General features: G+C 40.2%; 2 protein-coding genes across 2 annotated transcripts in view; one reads left to right on the top strand and one right to left on the bottom strand.

Annotated features, from left to right (window-relative positions):
* Nucleotides 1-746, bottom strand: part of smox (spermine oxidase) — a 32,637-nt gene extending 31,891 nt beyond the window's left edge. The window contains exon 1 of the mRNA XM_079337514.1: nucleotides 711-746. The gene's annotated coding sequence lies outside the window, so the exon portion shown is untranslated. The remainder of the gene's footprint in view (nucleotides 1-710) is intronic.
* Nucleotides 73-25,569, top strand: rnf24 (ring finger protein 24). The gene is made up of 6 exons (XM_079337517.1): nucleotides 73-503; nucleotides 12,788-12,937; nucleotides 16,431-16,473; nucleotides 17,282-17,323; nucleotides 20,856-20,935; nucleotides 22,155-25,569. The coding sequence occupies exons 2-6, from the start codon at nucleotides 12,795-12,797 to the stop codon at nucleotides 22,294-22,296; spliced, it is 450 nt and encodes a 149-aa protein (XP_079193643.1). The 5' UTR covers nucleotides 73-503; nucleotides 12,788-12,794; the 3' UTR covers nucleotides 22,297-25,569.
* Nucleotides 25,570-26,887: the final 1,318 nt, after the last annotated feature.

Here is a 26,887-nt window from a genome sequence, read left to right as displayed (position 1 = left end):
GACAGGCAGGCAGGGAGGAGGAGGAGGAGGAGGAGGAGGAGGAGGTGGGATCTATCTACCGGTGGTAGTGGGCTAGCAAACATTTACGTGCGGACCTTGCAGACTGCTGTCCACGATTCCCTCGGTCGACGACGGATTTTTTGGAGAAGTCACCACGCCACGACGAGAAACAAACCGCCCTACGGGCTGCCCACTTCTCTGCCAACACGTATATATCCACCAATATTTGTGTAGCCCGTTTCCAAATCTGACCCAGCGAAGTTCCCGTTAACCACAGCAGCAGCAGCAGCAGCAGCAGCAGCATCGGCCGTGTTAAATCTCAGGCGGGGTGCAGAGTGATGAGGGCGCCCTGCAGCAGCAGCGCTTTGGTCAACTTACGTTAAGACAAAGGCGATTTTTGTCGTCACTGCAAGTTAATACATTTTCCCGATAATTTTTTTTTTAAATCCCAAGTTTGTGAAGAAATACACAACAGAAGGACATACTACGGGGGGATATCGCTGGTAAGTGAATTGTGTTTTTAACCCCTTCATTGTCACTGCTCAGCGTTAACGGTTATTTCGTCGTACGTGCTCGGCGACACGGATCGATGCCGTCAGGTTACAACAGCGATGTACTAGTTTAGCACGTCACTCATTGTTCAATGTGTGTTGGCATTTTAGATGCATGTATTTAAACTCGTGTGTGTGTGTGAATTGACTCAACACTACCTTTAATTATCTCATGTGGATGCTCTCTGGTTAAACGTTGAGTGACTTGTTTTATTTGTAGGGTTAGCCGTTCACGCTGCTAGCTAGCGAGAGTCCACGCCCAGCTGTAACTCACCATCACGGTGAGTTGTTATTTATCACTATTAACACGGGAATTAATCAACTTTAGCTGCAAGAGAGATAATAAGCCAGCGTGTCATTTATGTGGATACCAATTTGTAAACACTGTTACATGTAGCTGCCACATAGTGGGTCAGTAATTTGTACATAAGGTGTGCGGCTCAGCTGTGTTTACAGTCTGTCGGTTCAAGCATTACAGTGAAACCTACCAAGGTGAATCTAAACCCACTTCAATATTGACAGCTAAACGCGTGGTAAGGAAACAGTCGGGCTTTCCTCTGTGTTTCCGTCAACACTGGCTGCATTGTGTTGTCTGTAACACGTTAATCCCCAGAGAGAGAGAGAGAGAGAGCTGTGCAGCTCCTGGATAAGTAGTCCAGTTTAGGAGAATATTAGAGCTCTTGTGGTTACCGATTTGATGAAATGCTTCATTGTGAGAAAGTAGTGTTTTGTCAATAAACCATGCAGAACAGTTTTTTTTACAATGTGTTTTTCTTCAGCAATCGTTATTATGATAGGCAAGGTCACATACCTTATCAAATCAGTCATAACTACAATAAGCAACTATACAGAATAGTCTCACTTGAATGTTTAACCACTACCTTTTAGCCATGTGTCACACACTGGCGTAAAGACAGTTGATGTAATCTGTATGGTTTGGTTGAACACATCTTTGTTGATTAGCTTGAGTCATACACATGCTGCATAGATGGCCTGTACTAGAAGTTCATATAATGTGTATTATAATATTAACTTCTGACCTCTGTGATGCCAGAAATTGTGGTTATTATTTTGAATGGTGGCTTCTTACTGTAAAAAAACAAACAAAAAAAAAACGGTGCAATATGAACAGAAACATTTTTTGATTTGACAACAATGTTGTTTGTCTTTCAGTAATCCTGAAAAATAAAGCACAAGAGTGTTCGGCGTTTATTGACTATTAGCCCTCTGCCCTCCTCCCCGCTGTTTTGAATTGAGGTCATTTGACTGCCTCCACCTCCACAGATAATCTAGAAAACCAGCATTATTCTGCACTTCAATATGAAACTTGATAGCATTACACTTGACCCTGTATTCATGATAATGCAAATGAGCACAACTGAGGTTATAACATAAGGCATGTATGTCTTATAACCATGCAGAGAGGAGGGAGGAAAACTTCCTGTGGAGACCAGACAATCTGAGCCCTTATGCTGATGTTTAGATTTAGTGGTTAAACAAACACCCCAACGAAAAAAACCCAGAAAACAAAACAGTTGACAAATCAGAGATTTAATGGTGACGTTCTGATATAATACTGATTTGGAAGGTGATTATTTGGCTGATAGCTAACGCTGAGATATGATGTGCTACTATGCTTGATGAAGGTGCCTCCTATCAAATGTCAGTGAAATTTGTTTTGACACAGAATGTCCCTAAATCCCCCTCGGAAAGCTCGTATGCTTTCATATGTCCAACCTTTTCTATCACTATTATTTGAAAACAGAGCACACGTGCGTGCTGCAGCTGTTGCCCTCATACGTCACACCAGAGCTCTTTTCAGCCTCAGGCTTCTTTTCCAAATCAGCAGCTAAGTTTGCCCGCTACCGCCGTCTGAGCCTAGGAGCAGATTGCCAACACAACATTTATCCAAGGCAAATTGATGCCGCCACAGATAAGCATCAGACACTGCTTTAAGTACATGTCATTATATGACCAAAAGCAGGCAACAAGGTGAGGGTGAGTGATAGCGATGTTCAGCCAATAGTCTATATTTGGAGCTCTTATGAGTACTCTTTAGTTGTAGTCTGCTCCTGAATGACTACAGGAGCTTCCAGGACTTAGCATGTGTTTAAGGTGAATTCAGGTGACTTACAAACAAAGCAGGCATCATTCAGAAATGACAAAAACAAAACAACAATCTAGAGCTCAACAAACACCTCTGTAGAAAATGTGCTGAGGTAGGCAGCCAACCAATGTGACCAAGTGCTGTTTATGGATTCAATCTTATTATTACATTCCAGTTGTTTGGTGCATCGACTTGTTCAGCTTAAGTTTGAAGTAAAAAAAAAAAACCCAGCTGTATATTAGGAAAAGTCATTCCACACTATCTATGTAAAAACCAGCTGTATACTCATCCGTTTAAGAGGCAATGAGTATTACTGCGGGACATTAGCAAGGTAGCAGGTTCTCACTTGTGGAAGACTTGTCACTCACATTGAGGTCAAAGGTCAAACACGGTGGCACAGTACCACATGGCAGAACAGATTTGAGAAGGACTAGTGTTTCCTTAAAACATATCGAGCTGCTTCAACACGTTTCATGTACAGCCTAACTAACCTAACTTGAGGATTCAATATATCCAACACATTGGCTTAATCCCACCTATTGGATATGTTGCACAACTAAAAACACTCCTGTGTCATTTCGTGTGCAGGTTGAACGTTGCAGCGCATGTCATTGTAGATTTTATTGCTTCATAAGATGCTGGTGTATTTTCATGATGATGACGCTCTACAATGATGCTAGTCTTCTCTGTCATACACTTACAATCCTTTTTTGTATTGCTTTACTCAGACTTTAATGTGTTTTTGCAGTTTACAGTAATAGGAGGGGAGCATTATGAGACATTGCAAATGTCTACTTTTAGTCATCGTGGCTTGTTAGCGCGTGCATCCCTGCTGTCACATCTGCAGTCGAGATTACCTTATCTTCAGTATGACGATATTTATTGCAGAAAATAGAAAATATCCCGTTGTCAGTTTAGATTGAATAACCCTGTAGTGACTTGTCAGTTTGTGAACTTGACACCTTTGTTTCCCCAGTCTCCGCTCCTTTGACTGTTTGGTTGTTTACTTCAGGTCAGGAGATGATAACCCCCAGGAGTTGATACAAGCTGGTTCAAGTTGTTTTCATGTTTCAGCTACACTTACTCACCCTCACATGACTTCAGGTTTTATTTATAGTGACTGTGACCCTGCAATTTGACCGAGTGACCGAGTCCTGTTTCTCTAAAGAAGGTAACCAAAGGAAATCAGTTGTCTTGTGAAAACGGCAAACCATTTAAACGCGGTCTTACACTGTGATACTGTTTTTTTTTAAAAAGAACAGTTTATTGTTTTAATTCACTTCTCTTTCACTGAGGTACTGTGAGTGTGTGTGGCTGCTGGCTAAACTACAAGTCAAAATACAGTCCATCAAAACGCATTCAAACGGGTGGAAAGAGAGAGGTGGGGGGGGGGGGGGTTGTAAGATGGAGAAAGAAAATTAGAAGTCTTTTACAATGGAACTAAAGGACCCTCCTCCTCCAGGGGACAAAAAAAAAAAACTCTGGGTATGGTGGGGACAAGTGCCAGGGGACAGCTGTGTGTGTCAGTTCCTCTTGTTTTTGTCAGCTTGTGTTACTGTCAGGGTCCACTGAGGAATGATGGGTTTCAACAGGAGGGAGGGAGAGAGAGCAAATACAGGTCATAACAAAGTTTTTCAGTTTTGGACTGTTTACGTGATTTCAGTTGATTATGAAATCTCTCCTCTTTGCCAGTCGTATCGTTGAATCTTGAGGCTTGTGAATTTTTTCAAAACTTCTTTTTTTTAATGCTTGTGGCAATATTTTTGGGGAGGAAGCTTTATTTTGAAAACGTTGGGTTACGTTGGAAGGACTTGTGATCATTGCTATTGTGAGTATTTACGCAGCTGCTGTTTTTGAATATTAATCATGCTGTAAAAATGCAGAACGCAGCGCTCCCTGTGATTCCGACCATTTTAACCCTTTAAGAGCCAAACTCTGCAGTAGACTTCTCTCTATTTAGGGTGGTTGCCTGAAAGGCAAACCACACTACTACTATTGTCGATATTATTATTATTCTTCGCCTTATTATATCCTCAAAACGGGCCGCGCTACTCCTCCCACAGCGTTTGCGCCACACACACAAGAAAGGTATCAAAACGACCGGCTCGGCCCCAAAAAGTGTGCTATTACTTTGTGGAAACCTCGGGCACACGGTTTGGACACAAATCGAGTTTAAGTGACAAAAAAATGGCCAAAATTTGCCCCATTCAAAGCAGATGGCAAAATTTGAAATCCTAGAGTGTAACGGCCAAAAACTTCAGTTTTGGAAACATATTTGTAAATCGCCATCCTGAAGTCACTGTTGCTCGCATATATAAACAAAATACATCAAAATAAAGCTCTGAGTGTCCTCTCACTCATAAAGCAAAAAGTAAAAACATAAAATGTTTCAGTCTTCCAGGAGAGGAATTTGTTTGACAGTCACGCACCACATACACACACATTGGGCTCTCACTCTAAGTCATGTCCAGAATTTCATAGTTTTCACTCATGTTTTAAAATTGCGACTGTGGTCCCAGTCTGAATGCTAGATGGAAATACAATACATCAAAACGTGCGCCTATTTGTGCTGTCACTCACAGTCCAAACGGATTGGTGATACCATGTTTAGTTTTTAATATATTTGAAGTTTTGCGAGCAGTGGTAAGCCCATTCAAATACATTGATGGAATGTTCTGGCAGATCAAAGCTGAATGTCAAGTGAGCAGCAGGTGTTCAGAGTTAAGAGTGATGACATCATTGTTTCAGTGGGACAGAGTTCTGTCTCAGCTGTTAGATGGCACCATTCTTACTGCTGTCCCACACATGCACGCACACACAGACTCTCACGCACACACGGCAACCACCCTCACAATTTCTGCTGGAATTGTCTAGTACTCTCTATTACTTGTCTCTCAGCCCAGGGTCCAAATCCAGGGAAGACTTCACCTGAACACATCACATCCAGAAAGAGCTTTTTTTAATGTCTCTGTAAGAATGAACTATAGTGATACATTCAAAGAGCGGCTATACACTGACCTTTGGGTGGCATCAACTGAGTACCACATTTCGGCCAATCACAACAGTCCATTCACTTTTCCTAGCCTATATTAGCCAATGAGAGTACACATTTAAAAACAGGTGTCTGCCCCTGTTCTGATTCATGGCACAGTGCCGATGAATGATGTTACATGTCGCCAGAGAAATTCTAAACGTGGCCACGCTGCGTCTTTGTTTACATCTGGGATTTTTGGTAACACATTGCTGCATGGTTCAGAACCAGAGAAAACAAAGGGGTGAGAACACCCTGACACACACAGGACTCATTATTTTTTTTATGGCAACATTACATACAACAACAAGATAGAGAGAGATAGCCTGAGTGTCGTCAGCCATTGGTCACTGCAGGGGAGTTCTTAGATCAGCGACACACCTTATTATCAGTAACTCTTATCCATCATCATACAAAAACGGGTGAGTTATGACAAAATTCTGTTTAGTTTGACAAATACATGAGCTATTTGGACCAATTTGGGTTTTTTTTTTAACCAACTGTAAATAGACATTTCTCAGTGGGTCTGTATGTGATAATGATTATTTTTTTTCTTTAAGGGTTTTCTTAGTCAAAGACAAAAACAGACAATGTCTGTCTGTGTGTGTGTGATTTTGTCCTCAAGTGGACACTCGATGAACTGCATCCTTGCACTTCCCTATCGGCTTTATCTTTTCAACATCGGAGGTTGCTGCTTGGTTTCGAAATGTGTTTTTGAAATATGTTTTTGTCGGCGTCTTGATAACGACAGAGTTGGAAGGGAGAGGTCCTAAGTGAGGTACCAATTATGTCTGGAATCATGTCACTTAAATATAACTCGGTGTAAAGCAGTAAACCAACACCTGAGGTAAACAAGAGTAAGAACTTGTTGAACTAGAAACCTGATAAATCCTAGTTATTTCACTGTGTGCCAACGAAGTGTAAGAAGGCATCTGCAGGCAAATGAGAAGTAAATCCTGTGTACTGAGTTCCATCAGGTTGACCATGTCTGCACCTCTCCACCCTGGTTCCTCCCACTTCTCCGTAACTGGAGTTATAGTTACAACGACCTACTTACTGCAGAACTTGGCCCGACTTTGGAAAAACAAGTTTTTGGTGATGTATTTGAAGGACTTCAAGCCGAAACTGTTTTCTACTTTCATAAGTAACGGGTGTGTGAATATCCAATTGTATTTTTCTACCTCCTTTTAGATGGAAAAGTACAATTTTAGAGATGTTTTTAATTTAAACAGGGAAACAGCTTTTAAAAAATAAAAATAAAAAAAGCTCTCTACACCCCTCGCTGACAGTTAATCCAATGCTTGTGTTTGTATGTTTTGTGTCCGATGTGGTTTCCCTTCTTTCTGTCTAAAAAGATGCTTATCTAGCCACTCTAAAACATATGACCTAGGCCTTCTTATGTGTTTTCATGGACGCTCAGTGAAACCTCCTCTAATAAATGCGTTCATTTTCATCTACCACAGCCAGCACATTTCAGAGTCCCTCACTCTGCCTCTGAGGCCTGAATGTTTGTTGCTGCCCTTTGGCATATTAAGTTTCAGATGTGCAAATCTCATGGCCCGCCACGGCTGCTAGTGGAAATTTCCACTACAGATTTGGACAGCATCTCGAGGATGTGATTTTATAGGCTGATCAAAAGTAACTCCTGAACAAAGCTGAGGCTGGTTTTAAAGGGAGTTTTCGATGAAGTAAATAAAGAAAGGCTTTATTAGAGTCCATACATGTTGGGGAGGGTTTGGGAGGTAACTGAATGACACTGCTACATTTGATTATGTTTTGGCAAGGTTTTGGCTGCACCGTCCTTGACAAAAAAGAAGACGTTTTTCTTCATGTCGGCCTCAGACTTTTTGCACGTGACATATATCTGAGAAGCCGCAGGGTCAACATATTATTTGATCCTGTGATGTGTCTACTCATGGTTAAACTACTTTTGATTATTGGTGAAGTATAGAGAAGGTCTGTCGGGGGGGGGGGGGGGTGAAATGTTTGTACACGCATCATATTGTATGATAAATCAGTTTTGTTATGGCTGAATGTTCTTTGGTTCACTGAAAGTGAAAGCTTCTCTGGTTAACCACCATCACATGTTTTTCACAGGTGAGTATTCCTGAGTGTGGCCAACATGTCACTGGCTTACCAGAAATGGTCAAACAGTATAAAACATGTTGGCTTCATGTGACTCTTTAAGGGTCAGAAGTTTTGTTTGGTAGGGACTGGGAGTAGACGAGATGTCCCTCTGCTTTGTGAATGTCTTTTTTTTTTTTTGTTGTTGACCAAATTGTTGCACACTCAGTTGACATGACTGTGACAAAGGTCAAAATCAAAACGGTTTCATTACTCAAATAAGTCATGAGTCATTGGCCTAGAACAGAAGGTCTCCCAGGAAGTGTCTGTGGTTGTAGTCTGGGTTAATAAATACTCAGAAGAATTGGCTGGTAGTAGGGAAACTAGCACAGGGTAAAGAGTCAAACAATGCAAGTTTGCTCTGCTGTGAGGTCATGGTATTTAAAGATAGAGGCAAAGGGTCCAAATTAAAGATCTTCAGAAAAGTTTATTCACAGTCAATGAAGGACATACTGGTGACCGATAGTCTTTTCAACATTAAGTTGATAAAGTGAACAAAAATACAACAAAGAGGTGGGTGACTCTTTTTTTAAAATCATTATCTCGTTGACTTTGAATAGTTTTCTGAAAAGTTGTATTTGCATTGAATGCTGTAAGGACGGACCCTGATTAATGTGGAATCTGCCAAATATCAATATATGAGTCTTATAGGAGAGGAAGTGAATTGGCCAGTGGAAGTTGATGTGGGAAAGTGGGCTGTGGTTGGACAGCGTTGGGGGGGAAAAGTAAAGAAATGTTCTCATCACATTGAAGTCCAAAAGAAGCTGAGAAGAAGAAGAAGCTGTTGTTGCTCTTCACGGTTCTATTAGAGGAAAGCTAAAGGATGCTCTCCAGCTAGCTTTCACTTTCACTTGTATCAATAACACATAGACACTTTCACTTGTATGTGCAATAATCTCAACCAAGTGCAATAATCGCAATAATGATCATTGTCTATAGCCTTTTTTGTATATGTTTTTCTGCTTCTTCCATGCATATTTATTGTATATTTTTTCCAACGGAAGAGTGTTCTATTATTTATTCTATCTTATTCTTTATATTGTTACTTTTTTTGTTACCTGCTACATTTTATTTTATTGTATATGCTGCTGGAACCTAAATTTCCTTGAGGGAGTCATCCCAAAAGGATCAATAAAGTTCAGTCTAAGTCTAGCTTGTCTGGGATGGGAGGACTGCATCGTCCACGGAGAGCTACATGACCATCACTTCCCATTTTACAACACATGTGAGTGTTTGTACTGTCTAAAGCTGAGAGAAATTCACATACTGTTTCAAACCTGCTTTTATTTTGAAATTTAGCGAGGTCTTGTGGTTGATGGATGTTTATGACATGAATCCAACTACGGCTAAAGGAACATGTTATGGATTGAAAACGTAAGAAAAACAGCTAAACGGCTGGAAGGCCTAAAGGGACAAAACGTTTCAGACCCTTATTGATGGCAGTTAAAGCTGAACGCCCTTTTAAAGATGTTATTTTCTTGTATTAAATTAATGATTTCCGAATTAATTTTTGTTATTTTGGGCCATGTATGACATCATGCTATGGATTACCCTGTGAGTCTCGCCCCTAGTTATTAAAATATGTGATGATTGTTGCTAGTAGGGACACTATTCCTGTGTTTTTATTTTCTACCTCATTTATGTCCTGATGCACTTTTTTTTCTTCGAGTAAACGGTTGACTTTATTTCACTGTCTCATCACTTTCTACGTCGCAAAAGTTGAAAACAAAGATCACAAGAAACAATTCCGAGTGCAAAGAGGGATTTGGTCACTCGTGCATATTTCCTTTTAACATGAAGTGAGGTGCTTATGTAACGGGGTGATGCCATGTGAGTATGTCTTGAGTGAGAGAGGCAGATGGAGGCAGAAACGCTGCGATGTGGAGAGCTGATTCAGGTCACATCTGCCCTCTTCAACTTGAAGTTGCAGCTTTCTGTCAAGTTATAAAATGGACTCTGAAAGCTGTTTGGACACTGCGAGGATTAGTATCCATTCGAGTGTAACTCACAACGCAGCTCATCCCTGTACTCGACTTGCTGTGCAGTGTCTGGACAGCCTCGTTGGACATTCACATTACTTTCAAAAGTAGAGTTCTAGCCGCTGAAGCGCGCAGGTTTGGATCCTGTCCTGAGTGGAAAAGAGTTAAGGGAGGGGGGGGAATGAAGTACTTTTGAATGTTTGGTCGGTAAGCTGTGTGGAAAGCCTGGAGTGCGGTTACTCTTTAACATCTTTGGTAAACGTTTTTGTTCTTGGAATTAGTTAAACTGGACCCCAGCACTGATTGACTGTGTAACATTGTCGAGTACATACTGGCTGCCAGAGGAGCTTCATGCGGCCCATTGACCACATGTCTGACGTGACCTTGCAGGACCGACATCATACGTCTTCATTCGGTGTTTGATGATGGTGGGAGAAGCGCAGTTTAACTAATCAGTTTAAAAAATAAATAAAAAATCCCACTTCATTAAACCATGCAGTCTTTTTTTCTAATCTCCCACTCATGTTTTTTTAATCCATTTGTCACATGTCGTTTTATAATACACGGTGTCCAGCGATTGACGACCGTATTGCTTGTAGCGTGACACCCCGGAACATTTGTATGTGGTACAGTCTGTGTCTTGTTTACTGCTAAGGAGTTGAATTTCTTGATCACGTGATGATCCCAAGATCCTCTCTGTCAGCGAGTCTTGATACTGCGGGGGGGGGGGGGGGGGAGTGACAGAAAACCTTCCAGAAGAGAAGAGAAGATGTCCTCAGTGAGGAACATTTTTCAAACGGTCATGCATCCATAGCTCCTTGTCCATTAACCCCCCCCCCCCCAAGAAATCTTTGGAATACCCAAGTTGGGAACCAATGTTATAAATCTTGATTACCATCAAACTTGTTATCACCCTAAAAAAAAGATTGGATTAAATAACCCCCACAAAGTGAAAGGTATCATAAAGGCCTCTGTCCTGTGCTGTCTGCGATCAAGCATGATTTGTGGGTATGTTGGTCGGGGACTTCTCCGGTGGCGTTGGTCTACGTTACATGTATGTAAATGTCAGCATGCCCGGCTGCATGTACTGTGTGTATATGTGTGTGAAAGAGAAGCAGGCGGAGGTCGTCGAAGCTGCTGAGAGAGAGAGAGAGAGAGAAGTTGAAGCCCGTCTTCGGTTTGTCATCGTGCGTTTTGGAACGGGGGGCAAAGAGTTAGAGGGCTATGGTCCAAACAAGTCAAGAACAGGAGAAGACTCGCTCCCAGTGCTCCCAAGGACAATGTCATATCACTTCTAAAGGGCCTCTGTTATCAGTCTTTGCAGACTTTTCTGCTCCTCAGCATGAAGGCGCCACTCGGGTATGTTCATGTTCAACACCAGTCGAAAGTGGTCGACCCCAGTGTTTCTTCTTTTTTTTTTGTTCACCTTGAAAGAGTAAAGGTTATCTAAAAGTAAATATGGCAGCGTGCCATCGCTTTCTATGTGATTTGAACTGGCAGAAAACCTTCAGACAAAGTTATTCAACGACCCTCTTGATAGGCTGAGATACCATCGTATAGTTAGTTTGTGTTCAAGTCATATATCATGTTTGTACGTTCATGCTGCAGATTATGAGGTTGCACAATCAGTGTACATTTTAGTTGAGTAATTTTCTTCTTCTTTGTTCTCACATCAGCGGCTGCATATCGTTTCTCTTTGTAATTAAAATGTCTGTTAGAAGCCTAAAGTGTACAAAAAGAGTGTTGGCGAGAATTTCAAACGGACTGGAAAGAGAAATTCACGTTCCTGAACCTGTCAACAGTGTTCTCCGGTATGGTAAGCCAGATGTTTTCAGTGCCGAACTCGAACCTGTGATGGCTGCCTATACTTTCCTGGATAAATGGCTTCTGAGGATAGAGGACGTTTCAACACACTCAGACACCTTAGATGCACTTTGAGGCCCATATGGTCGTTCTCAGCAGTGGAGGATTGTCAGTGGCCTCAAAAGGAAACCTTCAAAACTTTCCACTTTCTGTAGGAGTGTAGAGGAATGAAGCTCTCAGTGTTTAGTAGAGGGGAGGGGTGCAGGTTCCCTGAGGAGTAAAGTTATTTCTGTCCTCCCCTCCCCCACTTCAGTGGGTGGGCGAAGACATGTCTAGTCATGTCCCTTTGGTATATTGTGTAAGACCACTTGACCAATAGATGATCTTCACAGTCTTCAGCTTCGGGGTGTATTATTTTTTTTTCATCATGAAGTTGGATGCCTTTTATTTTGTTTAAAGGGATCTCAATATTCTGCATTATGTTGCATAATTATGAGCAAATAGCCAAGCTCTTCACCTGGATTGGACCTTCTTTGCAGGGTGTCACATTTTCTCAGAAGCCACTCGCAGCATTTGCATTTTCCAGAGCCTACAGGCAGACGCTGTGGCCCATCCTTAAAGGGCTTTAAAGTCCACCCAAATGTGATCCAACACCATAAAGACATGGTTTAGAATGTCAAACCAAGAAATATAAATAAACAAAGCAACATTCACATCTTTTTTTTTTTAAATCTGTTTTGTAACTTACAGTAGAAGATGTGATCAATTCCATTCAATTCAAAAAACTTTCTTTGTCCCCGGGGGGCAATCCAGGGCACACAGAGCAGCAAATAACGACAGTGCAACTATACAAAAACATTTAACCAATCAACAAGAATAAAGTGTAAAAGAAGAATAAGTGTCAGGGTGTTAGTGCAGGTTAGAATCCAATCACAGAGTTAGATACGAAGAACAGCAGAGAGGAAAGTGTCTAGATGTGAGTACAAGTTAAAAACACACAAGTCACAGTGAGCACTGTGTACCGCCTGGTGAAGGTGAACGTTCACATTGACTGTGATACAAAAGTGAAACTAAAACCAAAGCCTGAAATATGTTCCTGCTGTGTCATAGGATCTCATTTTGTCCTCGACGTTTTTCACAGCAAGAGCACCACTTACTAACAACAACATGTCATTTGTCTTTCTCCATCCAGACTATCCATGAGCTCCGATTTCCCGCACTACAGTTTCAGGATGCCAAATATAGGGTTCCAGAACCTTCCCCTTAATATCTACATTGTGGTGTTTGGGACAGCCATCTTTGTTTTCATCCTCAGCCTCCTCTTCTGCTGCTACCTAATAAGGTAAGCTCCAAGAACTTTTTCACTCTAAACTTGGCTCTGCTTGAAATCTGTGTGGTTTGATGTGACTGTAAGTGTCATACAGCGGCCTTTATGCAACGTTTCCTGTTTACTGGGTGCAACAAAGCAACACATTTGGTGGTAAGGCAATGAAAAGCAAGGCAGCCTAATTTTTAAAGTAAATTAAATATACTAAATATATTGGCTTTATGGAGTAAACGCATACGGACAAAACTAGAAAAAAAAGTGAAGGGATTAACATTTCAATATATTAAAAACAATGAATTCATAATTCTTGAGATGGGAGAGAAAAATAAAAGATCAGTATTCATATGAGCAGTGTTGCCAACTCAGGGACTTTCCAAAGCTTCTTGGCGACTTTTTTTTTTTCCGGCAAAATCTACCAGCGACTAATCTAGAAACTTTTTTTGGTGGAAGTGATGGCCTATTTCAATGTGAAATACCCCCCAAAAAACAACAACAACAAAAAACAAAACAAGAATCAACACAATTTGTCGTTCTAAACATGTTTATGTATTCATTTTTCTTACTCACTTTTTGTCTCCAACAGGCTGTATGGCACTTGGTTTCTTACTTTTCAAGAAATGTGATTTCTTTTTTTTTTTGTATTCCCTCTTGGTGATTGTCAAATGTGGGATATCATTTTCAACAGCACAGTTTGGAGAAGCGAGTGTTGATTCTACAACTGGTGACATTTCTATCTGAACACTTTTCAGAAACATTGATGTGTTGAAATCCAAAGCTGCATGTTTACATTGTTTACATCATGGCACTTTGCATCAAAGAAAGCAGTTTACATGTTTTAACAGAAATAGAATAGAAACGTTATCTCCTTAGTGTTGGCCTCATGTTCTGGTTTAACAAAACTAGCTTTAAGATATTTATTACTTTTCTTTTGATTTATTTTCAGTGTTTTGTGTAAACATTGATATTTTCTCATTGAAGTATAACTCACTTATTATTTCCTTTAAAAGAGATAAAGAAGTTGTCACTCATTAGCCATTCTTGAGGCCCTTTTTTAGCCTAATTGATTAAATGAATAGTGTCCCAGCTGCTGCTGCTGCTGCTGGGTTGTCTCCCAGCAGCAATGAAGTGAGCAAAAATAATGTCCACCATTTTTTATCTAAGACAGTGGGAAGCAGCAGTTTCCAACAAATTCACCCCTCGCCACCCTGTCATATCCTATCTTGCAGGGAAAATGGTAAGTAGGTTAAATGCTATTCTGTTGAACCTTTCTTTCATCTCACTGTAAAAAGACACTTTGATGCAGTACCATGATGAAATACTAAGACCACGTTTCCAAGTTTTGTCAAAAAAAAATGAAGAAAGAGCTATTTTGCTCCATCTCAAGACGCCGTCTCCAAAAGACTTCAACTATATGCACCATCATGTTTGATGGATGCAAGGGAAAGCTCCCTTGCTGAAGTTAATGTTCATATTCACTTCATGTGTCATGTACAAAATCCCAATGGCTACAACTGAGTTCAATGTAGGATGGAGAAAATCCTTTCTATGTAGTAAGCATCCTAGCTCTAGTTTACACTGACGGGTGAATGAGGGCCCAGAGGATTTGACTTTAGTGTTGACGTGTTACACGTCATTATTCTAACAGACACAAACTGTCACACACACTTTGACACAGGGCGGACTATGACAGAAAAACTCAACCAGCTCTGTCAGTGGGTCTTCAGTCCACACACGTATGTGAAATATTCAGCACACTTAGCAAGGCTGGACAAGTATTTCTTCTTCACGGGTCAACTCAAACACGAGGCCTGAAATAATAAATGCAGGAGCAAAACACAAAGGTTTATAATTGTGATAAGTGGTTAAGTTTACAACAGCCAAATACAGATTCAAAATTTATTGAGACAACATTTATTTAGTAGGTGTTTAATTTATAACTTTGAGAAGAAGTTATGTGGACGTCAAAACGTTTATTGGCCATATTTTGAAGGTGGTATTTTGCTTTGGACACACAGTGGGCAGGGAGCTCAAGAGTTGGTAGAATATTACATTTATTTTTTTATTTGTCTTAAGTTAAGGTTATTTCCCAATTGTTTTCACCTAATTTCTTCTAAATTAAGGCACAACCAAAAAAGACAAATGAAAGGGAATTCTGATAATATTTCAACGGAAAACCACCTATTTAAAAACCTGGAAGCATGACAGCTAATGTTAGCATTTAGCCACTTTCTAGCTTCTATACCTGTTAGCTCGGAAGTAACCGAATGCTAACAGTAACTTTTGAAAGTGTCATACAATGTCATTAGCTCGTAGTCTCTCCTCTCTATATACCAAATATTAAACATTGTCAGTCTAACAGTAGCTCAGGCTATTTCATAGGTAATAAAACATGCTGCTTTGACTTGAATCACTGCCCAGTATCCCTCCAATTCTCACTGTACATTGTCTTACAGGCTGCACTCTGACATTATTGCAGGTTTTTAGCTCTCCACCCTGAAGCCAGATGAAATTAGTACAGCATAAATGAACCTCTAGTAAATATTGCACGTTCTCCTTGCCCACTGTGATATTGTTCTTAGGGGTATCTGAGCAACCCCAATGAGTCCCCCATGACCCAGCACATGATCAGTTGTCCCCAACCCTTGGGAGTCTCTGCATCTTTTCCTGCTGACCTCTTTGAAAATGTCAGTTTCTCTCCTAGACTGTGCTGCTTGTGTTACAGATCCCTCTCACTCTGCTGCGAGAGGTTAAGGTTACTTGTTATGGAGGTAAATCTTACAAACCTATGAATTTCTCCTATCTCTATTGCTCTTATTGCTCTTCAATAATTTCTACATTTTGTATTCCATTCTCAGTGCCTAGATGCTCTCTTCTTCTCCTTGTGTGCTATGTGCTCATATACAAGAGCAATGTTTATTACGAGTTACTCAAAGTGTTTTATGCAAACTTTAAAACAACATTGGTTATAGCTTGGGCTGCTCTACTTGTTTACATTTAGATTTTTGTGAGTCTCTACAGAGTGTCTCAATCTCCTGCAGTAATGCTTAAAGTGTTGGATGTAGTGAATCATGGGTGATCCTTTGTGTTTATATTTTAACTTGATGTTACACCTGTTTGTTTTGACAAGAAACTACAGCTAAGGTCTTTTTGAACATAATCAGTTAATAAGTAACCTGCAGGCCTACTGCTGCTTTACTAAGCGAGAACATATTTAAGTTTAGAAAGTTATAATGTTATTGTTATATTCCAACAGCTTCCTGTCATTGGTTAATGTTTATGCAGTAGACTGTTGCACTGGATGTAGAACAATGTACTAGTAATTGATTGTTATTTTTTTACTCCCATGAAGTGAAAGAGTATTCCTAGAGTAGGTTAGTGTAAGAGAAGCACACCCATATTTGTACGTCTTCTTTTTTCCCAGGATTTATGAATATTTTATGTCTGAAGCAGTCAGTCGAAGAAGCATAAACACTAATCAAAAAGATGTTTTGTCTTTACGTCTCCCCAGGTTACGGCACCAGGCGCACAAAGAGCTATATGCATACAAACAAGTACGTACTCCAGTCTCTCACACACACACACACACACACACACACACACACACACGTTTTTCTACCATTATGCAGAAATTAGAGTTCAGAGCATGATCCCCTCTGATCCCATAATGTCCGTTCAGCCGGTACAGGTTTCCATTCTCTGACTCTTCTGCTTGTTGCAGGTTTAACATTGGTTAAGACATCAATGGATCAAGCCCATTAAAAAAAAAAAAATATTCACAGGTTTTAGCAGAAGTGTGTTTCCCAAAACTCTTAATTTCCTTCAACTGAAGGGACGAAATAGGCCTATCTGGAAAAATCAGTCTCGCCACCATGTAGGAGCATGTCAGCGAGTACGAGGGAGTGATGGCGGACACAAACGGGCCTATCGTGTCCTTTAATTATGTAATAGCGGCTAGTGCCTATTCTGGGCGCCACATGTCAAGTCAAACACATTCACGTATACGTACTTACCAACACTGTCAAAGAAGATACTACGTGACCTTTGAATCTGCAACTTGTTAGTATCTTACAACCTGCCAACGAAAATACTGATGGTTTCAACTTCTGTTTGGATTATGTAAGACTAACACGCTCATATAGCAGACACACAGCTAACACACACACACACATTTGGAGAGATGTGTTCATCTTCCAGTAAACCAGCGACGATAATAAAGTACATCTTATCTCCCCATTCAGCCTTACTCTGTGATTTTTCCAGCACACATTTATTATAATTACCTCTCCAGAGGCACTGTTTTCTCTGACAATATTACACTACACAGTGACTAATCTGTTCTCGTCTCATTATGCCTCCCAGGTCATTCAGAAGGAGAAAGTGAAAGAGCTAAATTTGCATGAGGTAAGAACCCTTCTGTTTCATTTCAGTTTTTGTCAGATGATGACACTTTAAAGCCCGACATTGCTTTCTTAACTGTGATGAAGTGAGGAGAAGAATCTGTCATGTAACCAGACGAGCACGCAAAGATCAGACCAATCGGCTCATTTGGACCAACAGTATTATAATATTATTGCCACGTAACTTTTATTGCTTTTTGCATCAATGTCTTCTATTGAATCAAGTCGCCCTTTGTGCTTCCAATCTGCCTGGTTGTGTAGTTACACAGAAGCCTTGAATGCATAATGCGATGGTATAAATCCATTCATTTATAAGGCACATGTGTTAGCGTACGCTGTGAAATGTTTGAACTGGTTACGCCTCTGATTGTTTAACAGGATGCGTCCCTGCTTCTGTCTCTGGGATTTTCTGGGGTTTATCCATTTTAGCAACAGTGATGAAATACAATGACAAACACATCATTTATAAATACAAAACACTTTTTTTGTACTGTTTAACTAAAAGAACATGGGTCTTGACACGTTGTCTTGTGAAAAACAGCACGAGTACGGTTGAGTCATGAGTGCTCTCCTTTACCAGTATTATGTAATGCTATCTGTCGACTCAGTCTGGTTGGAAAAGTACAAGCAGCAGTCAGTAAATGAAGCAGCTGCTCGAGCTTAGCACTTTAAAACATGGCTGTCCCAAGCCAGGAACACTGTATCCTATAACACTGCAGTGCAAATGAAAGGTTAACAATAGCATCTTCATGTGTGCTTTGACACAGCGCTCAACAGTTTTTTGTCACTGGTTTTGGAATTTCCCACTGTGCCATGAGGCCCCCCCCCCTTTGTTGTTTATGTTATCAGAAACTGAAAGAAAGCATCAGAAGGTGTCATGTGAGACTGGGACCAAATAACCAAGCTGTATTTGTTTAAGGACAGCAATATTCACACACACAGCAGCCTGGGTGGGTGACCCAGTTTTAATGGCTCCAGTGTACACACTCAATCTCAGTATTTTTTGGAATACAGTATCTGGAGTAGGAGTGCTAATATGAGATCACTTTACTGGTCAGGCTATGCTCAGGTTTGTTTTTCTTTGTAACCCGAGGTCTCCTTTTTGTGTCCGACTTTGACCCCCGTCTCCTTTCAAGTGCACCGTGTATGTATGTGAGGAAGACATTGATGTAAAGACTTCATGTCATATAATCTCACGGGAAAGGAATGCTGTACTTTGAAGCTGCAGACGGACATGAATATTTGTAAGAACGTTTTTTTCTAAAGCAGCAGATCATTGTTGTTGAAAGTTATAGAGACATAGTTCTGTAGTATAAAAGCATGAAGGAGAGCTTCAAATGTGCAAGCTGGGTATTAGTATTTGCGTCAGACGAATTTAAGAATCCGACCCGACTGCATTTACAACCTGTAGTAACTCCTGCTCCTTCAGTTTTAACCTAGCTCATTAGCATATGCGTAGAAGGCGCATGATGTCTTTTGGTAGGAATGTTGCAAGAAGTGAAGCTCATTGTTTTACGAGGGCATCATGTTCTCCTGATAGGAGACGGAAAAAAACACATTTGTGTCATTCTGGACTCTTTTTTTCTTTTTGAGGATTATTCAGAGACTTCTTGTGTCTGAATGTGCTTAGCTTGGCAAGTCTTGACTTTGAACTTTTTTTGATCTAGATTATTCCGTGACTAATTTTAGCCGAACCTCTGTTCAATAAATCTTTTATTATTATTTTTTCAACATCCATAATATATTGTAGACACTTTACAGGATTTTTAAACCACTTTTTTTCTCGGAACAAATCCACGATCTGATTTAGTTACTTAGAAGTAAAATGAGGTCCATGTGTTGGCATGGAAGCTGTAACTAAAGGTTGCAGGGTTCATTCACTTAAAGGGATGAAAGAAGTCAGCCAAGGTTGCCAGATCCCTACTGTGAGTGTGACTCTATAGACGAGGCGCCGACGAGAACTACAACGGATCTTTTCACAAATAAAGAGAGCAAAGCAGACATCTTCACAGAGGATTGTTCTGGGTCCAGAAATCACCCAGAGAAAAGCTAAGAGCTCCCATGCTGTTCTTTTCACCCGTCCATGTCCATCCAGCCCCCTTAAAGCAGAGCTGAGAAAAGAAGAATCTGTGTGGCCAAAAGAAGGAATATTTTTTAGGACTAAACAGCCAAAATAATGGTGCCAAATTAAAAGTCTTTACATGGAAGTATTATCCACTGGTTGGGCGACATGTAGCCATTAAAGCCCCAAATTTCAACTGTCCAGCTTTCTGCTCTGTCATCCTCCTCATTCCAACTCTGATGTTTGTTCTTTACATCAGCCAGTGGTGACTTTCACAAGCAGGTTCACGCTACTCTCGCTGGGCCATCCCATTCAACAGAACAGTGTCATGACATGGACAAAAAGAAGTTGGTGTATTCCCTGCTGGCATAAACAGCCAGGGGAACACATGATTGGGCAGGAGGTGATGTGTCGTGATATCTGTGTACTTAGCATTGCACAAATAGCTCAAAAGATTCTGGCATTGGCATTCAGCAGCATGCAAACAAAGGGGTCTGGCCTTCCAAATATTCCTTTTGTTAGGGAGTCTGAAAATTCAGATGGAGCCTGAGAGTGTGGGCAGATGAAGTTCAGGGTCTGATGTGATGCTAATGTGCAATACCAGACTTTAATGAAGGGGAAGCTTAGTTTAAACTGAAACTGTATCTCGCTTGACCAGCCGTAGTCAGTACTGCTGGATTGTGATTGGAAGACACGGTTATACTTCTACAACCGGAAGTTTTGTTTGCCCATTTTTATGGCTTATCGGCTGGGACGAGATGACTTGATCCTCTTCGAACAGATTGTCAAACATCTGTCTCGATGTCGAATGTTTAGCTCCTGGTCTAAATAGATCATGCACCTCCATGATAAAAGTTAAGTCAGTTGTTTACTACATAAAAACCGACCCAACAAGCTGATAATGACGTAAATTAACATTCTTCCAGTGTCTGCCAGCTGACTAAATCCGCAAATACAGAAATGTGCAAATTTAGCAGCTTAGATTTGATCTCCTTGTCACAGTTGACTCTAGATTTAAGGACTGCAAACACGTTCAGCAGTCAGACAACCTCATGACCTGCCAGCCAGCAGTAGCTGTGTGTTTCAAGCAAACACACAAGCAGACAAATATCTCCGACCTGCACATCAGGATTGCGTCAGTGAACTTTTAAGGACACCAGCGAAAAAGTGTAGTACATCTGCTATTCCGACATTTCACCTTTGACAACATAACTGAGATCACAGACATAGTTGGTCAGTTGCAGCCCGCTGTTTGTGTCAAATGCTTTGCAGATGTTGGTCATGTTGGTCTTCTTCCAGCAGGTCTTGACCTCAGTTGCTCTTGTGGTTTGTTTCCAGTCCTTACAGACAGAGATTACATTAAAACTGGAAGAAGTCAACATCTTGAGAACAACCAACATTCAAGCGTCCTGCACGCTGCCTTTCACAGGGAAAACTCTACTCTAACTCCCCCCCCCCCCCCTCTCCCTTTCAGATATGTGCGGTGTGCTTAGAGGAGTTCAAACAGAAAGACGAGCTGGGGATTTGTCCGTGCAAACATGCCTTTCATAGGAAGTAAGTATACGGTTTGGTTGACATTTATGAAAACACACACACACGCACACACACACGCACACAGAACACATGTGGGCCAAGGACACATTGATCTGGACTGATTTCCTAAAGCTAACCAAATCTAACGCCAAACAAGTATTTAGTGAGTGACTACACAGAGCATGATATTTTGTGCTTTTGCCCCCACCACCCACCCACGCTTCTCCTCCTGTGACCTGATCATTAAAACTGAGTTGTTTATATCAGCACAACCTCCTCCCTTGGCCGAATCCCCCAACCACCCCACAAGTTTCTGCAAGAGTGGCCACTGCTCACTAAATCCCCTGTCAAAACACTCCTGTTAGAGTGTGTGCCAGTAAAGTTGGGCTATTTTACAAAGAAAACAGACATTCCAGGCAGACCGCAAACTAAAAACACAAAGTGGTGGAGAGGATAATCTCTCATTCTCAACAGAGAAGTAAAAGAGTCACGTTTATCATCGACAAAACTTGATGCAGAGACATTGCATATCTGGCTTCTGGGTAACGGTCGTGATACAATAGCATTCTATTACAGAGATAGTGATACGATACGAGTGATAGCGATCGGCTGTGACATCACCACAGCATGAGAGCAATCTCACAGTGATGCTGATGTGTTAGAGCAGACAATGTTTGAGCATTGCTCTTTGATTCGTTGGGTTTAAAGATGTGATGGTCAAACTCTGCATGCGAGTCACATTCAGGCATATTCAGCTGCTGACTCCTCCTGAGCCTTGAGGCTTTCCATCTTGGAGGACAACAAATGAGAGGCTGTTATATTTGCACTGCTTGACAGTGAGCAAAAACTGTGGTCAGCTTGGTTTCTAAGCATTTGAAATGGATTGCTGGCATGGTGAAGCAAAAAAGAAAAAAAATCAATACATCCAGAGAGAAAAAAAACATTCTCTGCAGTTGATATTTTCATAAGCTTTTAAAAACCTGATTAACAGTAAATTAAAGATGTACATTTTTAAAACTCAAACATGTTTTTTTTATTGTATCAGAGACATGTACAGAATTGGACATTTTAGGTTTTAAAGGTACTGTATACATTATTCTCTGTCATCTAAATCCCTCAAAAACGTCCACGTTTATAGATTACAGCAGAACAGGATTCTTTGAGGTTTCTAATGAACACCTTTTATTTTCTCTCTCTTCTTTGTCTTAACCACGCACTCACTGCTCACTCTCTCTTCCAGGTGCCTCATTAAATGGTTGGAGGTGAGGAAAGTTTGCCCGCTGTGCAACATGCCCGTCCTGCAGCTCGCCCAGCAGGCCGGCAGTCCAGATCCCCCGCCACAAATACAGCAGCCTCTGCCCGGGATCGAGCACCTTGTTTAGCAGATTTCGCAACCTTTGTCATACCTTAAAACAACAGAACCACACCGTCACACATCCCATCGCTCATACTCTCACCTGTACAGGTACACTTTAATACGAGTGTGTGGACAGAGCAGAGTTACCGCGCAGACTGTCACAACAAACGGTGAGTCTGCAGCCATCGTCACATCTTTTATCCTGGCATCGGTTCATACGAGGACTCCTGATATCACTTTGACTGATAATCGACAGGTTTTTTTTCACGGACGATGAAGAAGAGTTAACGTAGAAGAAGTTTCCTTCAAAAACTGTTTCACAACCAAAGCACTTTTCTGGGGACACCAGCTAAAGACCAGGACGAAAAACAAAAGACAAAATAAAAAAACCCAACAAAAAGCCAAGAACTACAATAAACTAAAATCTTTTTTTTTTTTGCAAGCACTTTATGACAAGTCGAACCTTAATTGCTTGTGATCATAGTAGCAAGATCATGTTTTATATATTATCATTTATTTTTATTTCAATGTACAGTACAAAGCCACATAGGTTAAAAGGTTTGACAACGACAAAATAATATCAGAAAGGGACAGCATGTGGGTGGATATCAGGACACAAGGACAATTCTTTGTTTTGTGATTGCACAAAAACACGCAATGAAGCTCAAAGCAACCTCGAGACTTGATGTCTAACTAAATGTGAAAGGTTTGAATGTTTTGAAACCCACCATTTTTACACACTACGTCGATAGAAAGGTTCCCTCCTCACTGTGTTTTTCATCTCAATGTTTTTTTGTTGTTTTTTTTCAATACAGGATGCTGAAAAAATGAACAAACTATTTTATTTCCACTTGCTATATATCAGGTTACCCTTGACATTACTGATGATCCTCCTTTATCAGATAAATGATACAGAACTTTTATCTGGTTTGCAAAGTAACTACAAATACTGTGATTACTTAACCAGTAATATTGTGACACCTGATGCTTTCTCTTCAGAGCTGCTTTACAGAACAAACAAAAGAAACGAGGCACGATTAAGTACGATTATTCAAATGTACTAAAAAGGTTTCACTTTTATTTTGCTCTGCTTTTGCTTCATCTCATTCACGGAAGCTAACCAGTGTGAATGTTTCAGTGGCTTGCTTCAGATTTAGGCAGAAAAATGAAACTGCTAACAGTCTCATGCATTAACGCTAAACTTCACGTAGCCTGCTGGAAATGAAATGACTGATATTCAGTGTAGGCAGACACGAGGAAGAAGCAGGTGTTTGGGTACATGCTGACTAACAACTCCATCAGATTTACTGCCGTCAACGTATCATCAGCATATCTTTTGGATATGTTACACACTACTCTGTAAAAGACACTCATCCACACAGGGACTGGGGGCCCCCTCAAAAACCCACCCCCACTATAGTGTCAGTGGTCAGCAGGTTGTAATGGAGCAGCGTTTTCATTCATACACACACACAAACAGGGTATTTCTGCCTTTTGGCCACAGGATTCTGGTGCTTTCGCCTCTCTTTCTCTGTCTCTGTAAGGTACAGGGTGCTTTTTGTTTTGTGCCACACATACAGTAATTGATCCTGATCCCCTCACCTTTTGTGGCTAACTCTTTTTGTCCTCTTCTCTCGTAAGCAGTATTTGGTGAATGTGTTGAGGGAAAATTTGCTGATCTGAAAGGTTTGCATTTAAAAAAAAAAAAGAGCTGTGTTGGACCTGGATAAGATGGATAGGTTTGAGATTTGTCTCCTGCCCGTGATCACTATTGTCAATTGACAATTACACAATCACAGCAAAGGCATTAAACAAAATGTAAATGGAGAGTAGGTCTGCTTTAAGTAAGAAAAAAATAACAATATGCTGTCAGGATTTTAAAAAGGAAATAATTTTTTACACACTTAAAACAGACTTTTGTCTTTTAGTGTTGTGAAAAGCCTGTGTGGTCTAATGTTTCAAAAATCACTCATGGACAAATTGGCAAAATAACCGGCCTATTTTTTCCAATTCTTTAAGGGGGAAATATTCAATTAAAATCTGACTTACACTACAATTCAAGTCCATAAATGTGCAATAATCTGAAAACTTGACATTGATCATGGCTCTGACCATCGTAAATCCTTTCCAAACCATGGATTGATCAAAAGTGAGATTGCATTCAGGCTGTTCTAACAGGAGATCATTGTTACTGTGGCCTCAGTGGTGGTCTGACCTAAACCCCACAGGCGTGAACTTTGTTTCAATGTCGGAAAAATGTCAACTGTAAACTGAAACAAAAGCAGAAATTCTTTTCTATTCTTTGTCGCCCCCTCATGGTGGAGCTGAGCTAGTACATAAATGCAGCTCTATACTACCACTGATGTAAAACAAATATGAACATTTTGAGACCATTTGAATTCAAATGAAAATATTTGATAAAGTGCCACAACATCTAAAGACGTGTTTTTAGTTGTCTGGCCTTTCATTGAAGTTGTGGCTTTATGTTGAAGATCATAAAGCAGCATAAGAGCCTTCCTCAGTATGATGTGGAACATTATTTGACACATTTGCTTCCTACTCTTGGGTTATGAAGAGGCTGTGACTGTTTTCCTACCTTGTATCTTACCCTAAATGTTTCCGTTTTTAAATGTATATTCTCCAACGTAACAGTATCCCCAATAAATCAATATACAAACTGTATATGGGTGAGTCCCTGAACAAAGACCTTTTTTGTAGCTCAGTACAAATAACCCAAGTCTTAAAGCTTTGCTAACAGTGTTATCTCAGAGTGGAAGGTTCCCACGAGTAATAAAGGAGATTAAATGTGAAAGCATGCTAATTGCATAATCCTGTTGCCACTGATATCACCATTGATAAATGTAAGTAGATGGTATTGTCACAAGTATTTATACAAAAGGTGCAAAGAAATGCTCCTTCCTGTAAAACTAAATGACAGCTGAACACTTCCTGCCATTTAGATGTAGTGTTGTGTTTGATTGTAAACATGTTTAGCCTTTCCTAACTTCTCTTCTTCCTTGTGTGCTGTCCTAATCCCACTAAAATCAAAAGTGCCAACCCAAAGTTAACATTTTCAAAATATGCCCAAACCAAGAAGAAGGTAGGCGTTTTTTTAAGAGAAGAAGAGATTGGTGAGATTTTCTCTTTCAGGTTAGGGCGCCCCCAAAAAAGAGAGAAGAAACTGACACATGTATAAATGTGTCAGGGACTTCCTGCATCACATCAAAAATGTACTGTTGTTCAGAGGGAATATGTCTGAATGATGGCATCAGAAAGCCATTCACAAGATTGACTCTTGGCTCTGACAGGATATGAAAAAAGGGGTGGATGTAACATAAATGAAAAAAAAGACAAAAATGTGGTTTTAAAATCCTCTAAATATATGAAGGATGTTCTTGTATTTTCACGATTGTTGTTTTTTTTCTATGACACATTTTGGAGTTGAAATCTCCACCACTGCCTCCCTGAAGTGAACTTCCTTCTTGGTATGTTGTATTATTTATTCCTTCAGCTTAACGTCTCAGACTCGCAAATAACTATGTCCAAGTACCATAACCCTTGCACTAAACCAGTGCACCCCCCCAACAAACTTCCCTCCCTCCCTTTGTTTGTTAACACTGATTATGTTTGTGGACTCTCACAGACATTGTTTGTAAAACTAAGAATTCTGCAGCAGAATATTTTTTGGAGACAATTGCTGTACAGTATTTGTAAGCTCTATTTTTGTATATTGCTATTTTGAAGAAAATAATATGCATTTCTTTCTTGTTTTTGCTAATTTCATGTAAATTCATTTTAAGGAAATGTTGCATGTGACTGACTTGACCTGTAAATAAAATGTCCAAGTTTGGGAAAGATTTGAGTGTTTCATCAGAAGTTTTTTTTTTACTAAGAAAAAGAGTTATTGTTCCTCGCCATACAAAATACAGATCCAGATTTACCTTTTATTATTATATCCATAATTAATGTTCTGGACATCAGGATGTTGACCAGTTTCATTTGAATTGGTCTCAATACCATAGAGTAGTCTTTGGCAATCAAACATGTCAAGCCTTTGTAAGTGCAGTAGAACCTTCACATCCTTCACTTAATGAAAAGTAACATCATTGTTTAAGTATGACCAGCACGTGCTGTGATTTTATTCCTCATTACCATTCTGGTTTTATGTGTAAGGAAAACATTGACCTATGTATGCTTAAGTTCCTAGTTTTGGAGTTTATTTAAGTGTTGAACCAAGGGCGAGATACTTTAATGTTTATGATACTGCTGGAAACTAGCCTACCACAGGCTGATAATTCCAGCAAAGAGGATGCTAGTTTAGTGGTACATGGACCTGTGTGGTGCTTTTGTAGACTTCTGACAACTCAAGGCACTATAGACCCAACTTCTCATATTCACCCACTCGCACGCTGATCTAAATTAAGTTTGCAAAAACCTGGTCCATCCCTCATTTTAAGCAACAATGACCACATTTTATTTTACACTTAAATACTGACCACTTAAATAAAAACACATTTAATTGTTAGCTACTTGAGTAAGATGTACCGTGTTTCAAAATCTAAACCCCTTAAATGATGTGAACCTTTTCTTGTAAAGAAATGTAAGTGGTCACAGAG

This window comes from Symphodus melops (assembly GCF_947650265.1).
Source record: "Symphodus melops genome assembly, chromosome: 2".
Taxonomy (NCBI): domain Eukaryota; kingdom Metazoa; phylum Chordata; class Actinopteri; order Labriformes; family Labridae; genus Symphodus; species Symphodus melops.
Note: the sequence above shows the minus strand (reverse complement) of the source record. Positions and strands in the feature narration are given on the sequence as shown.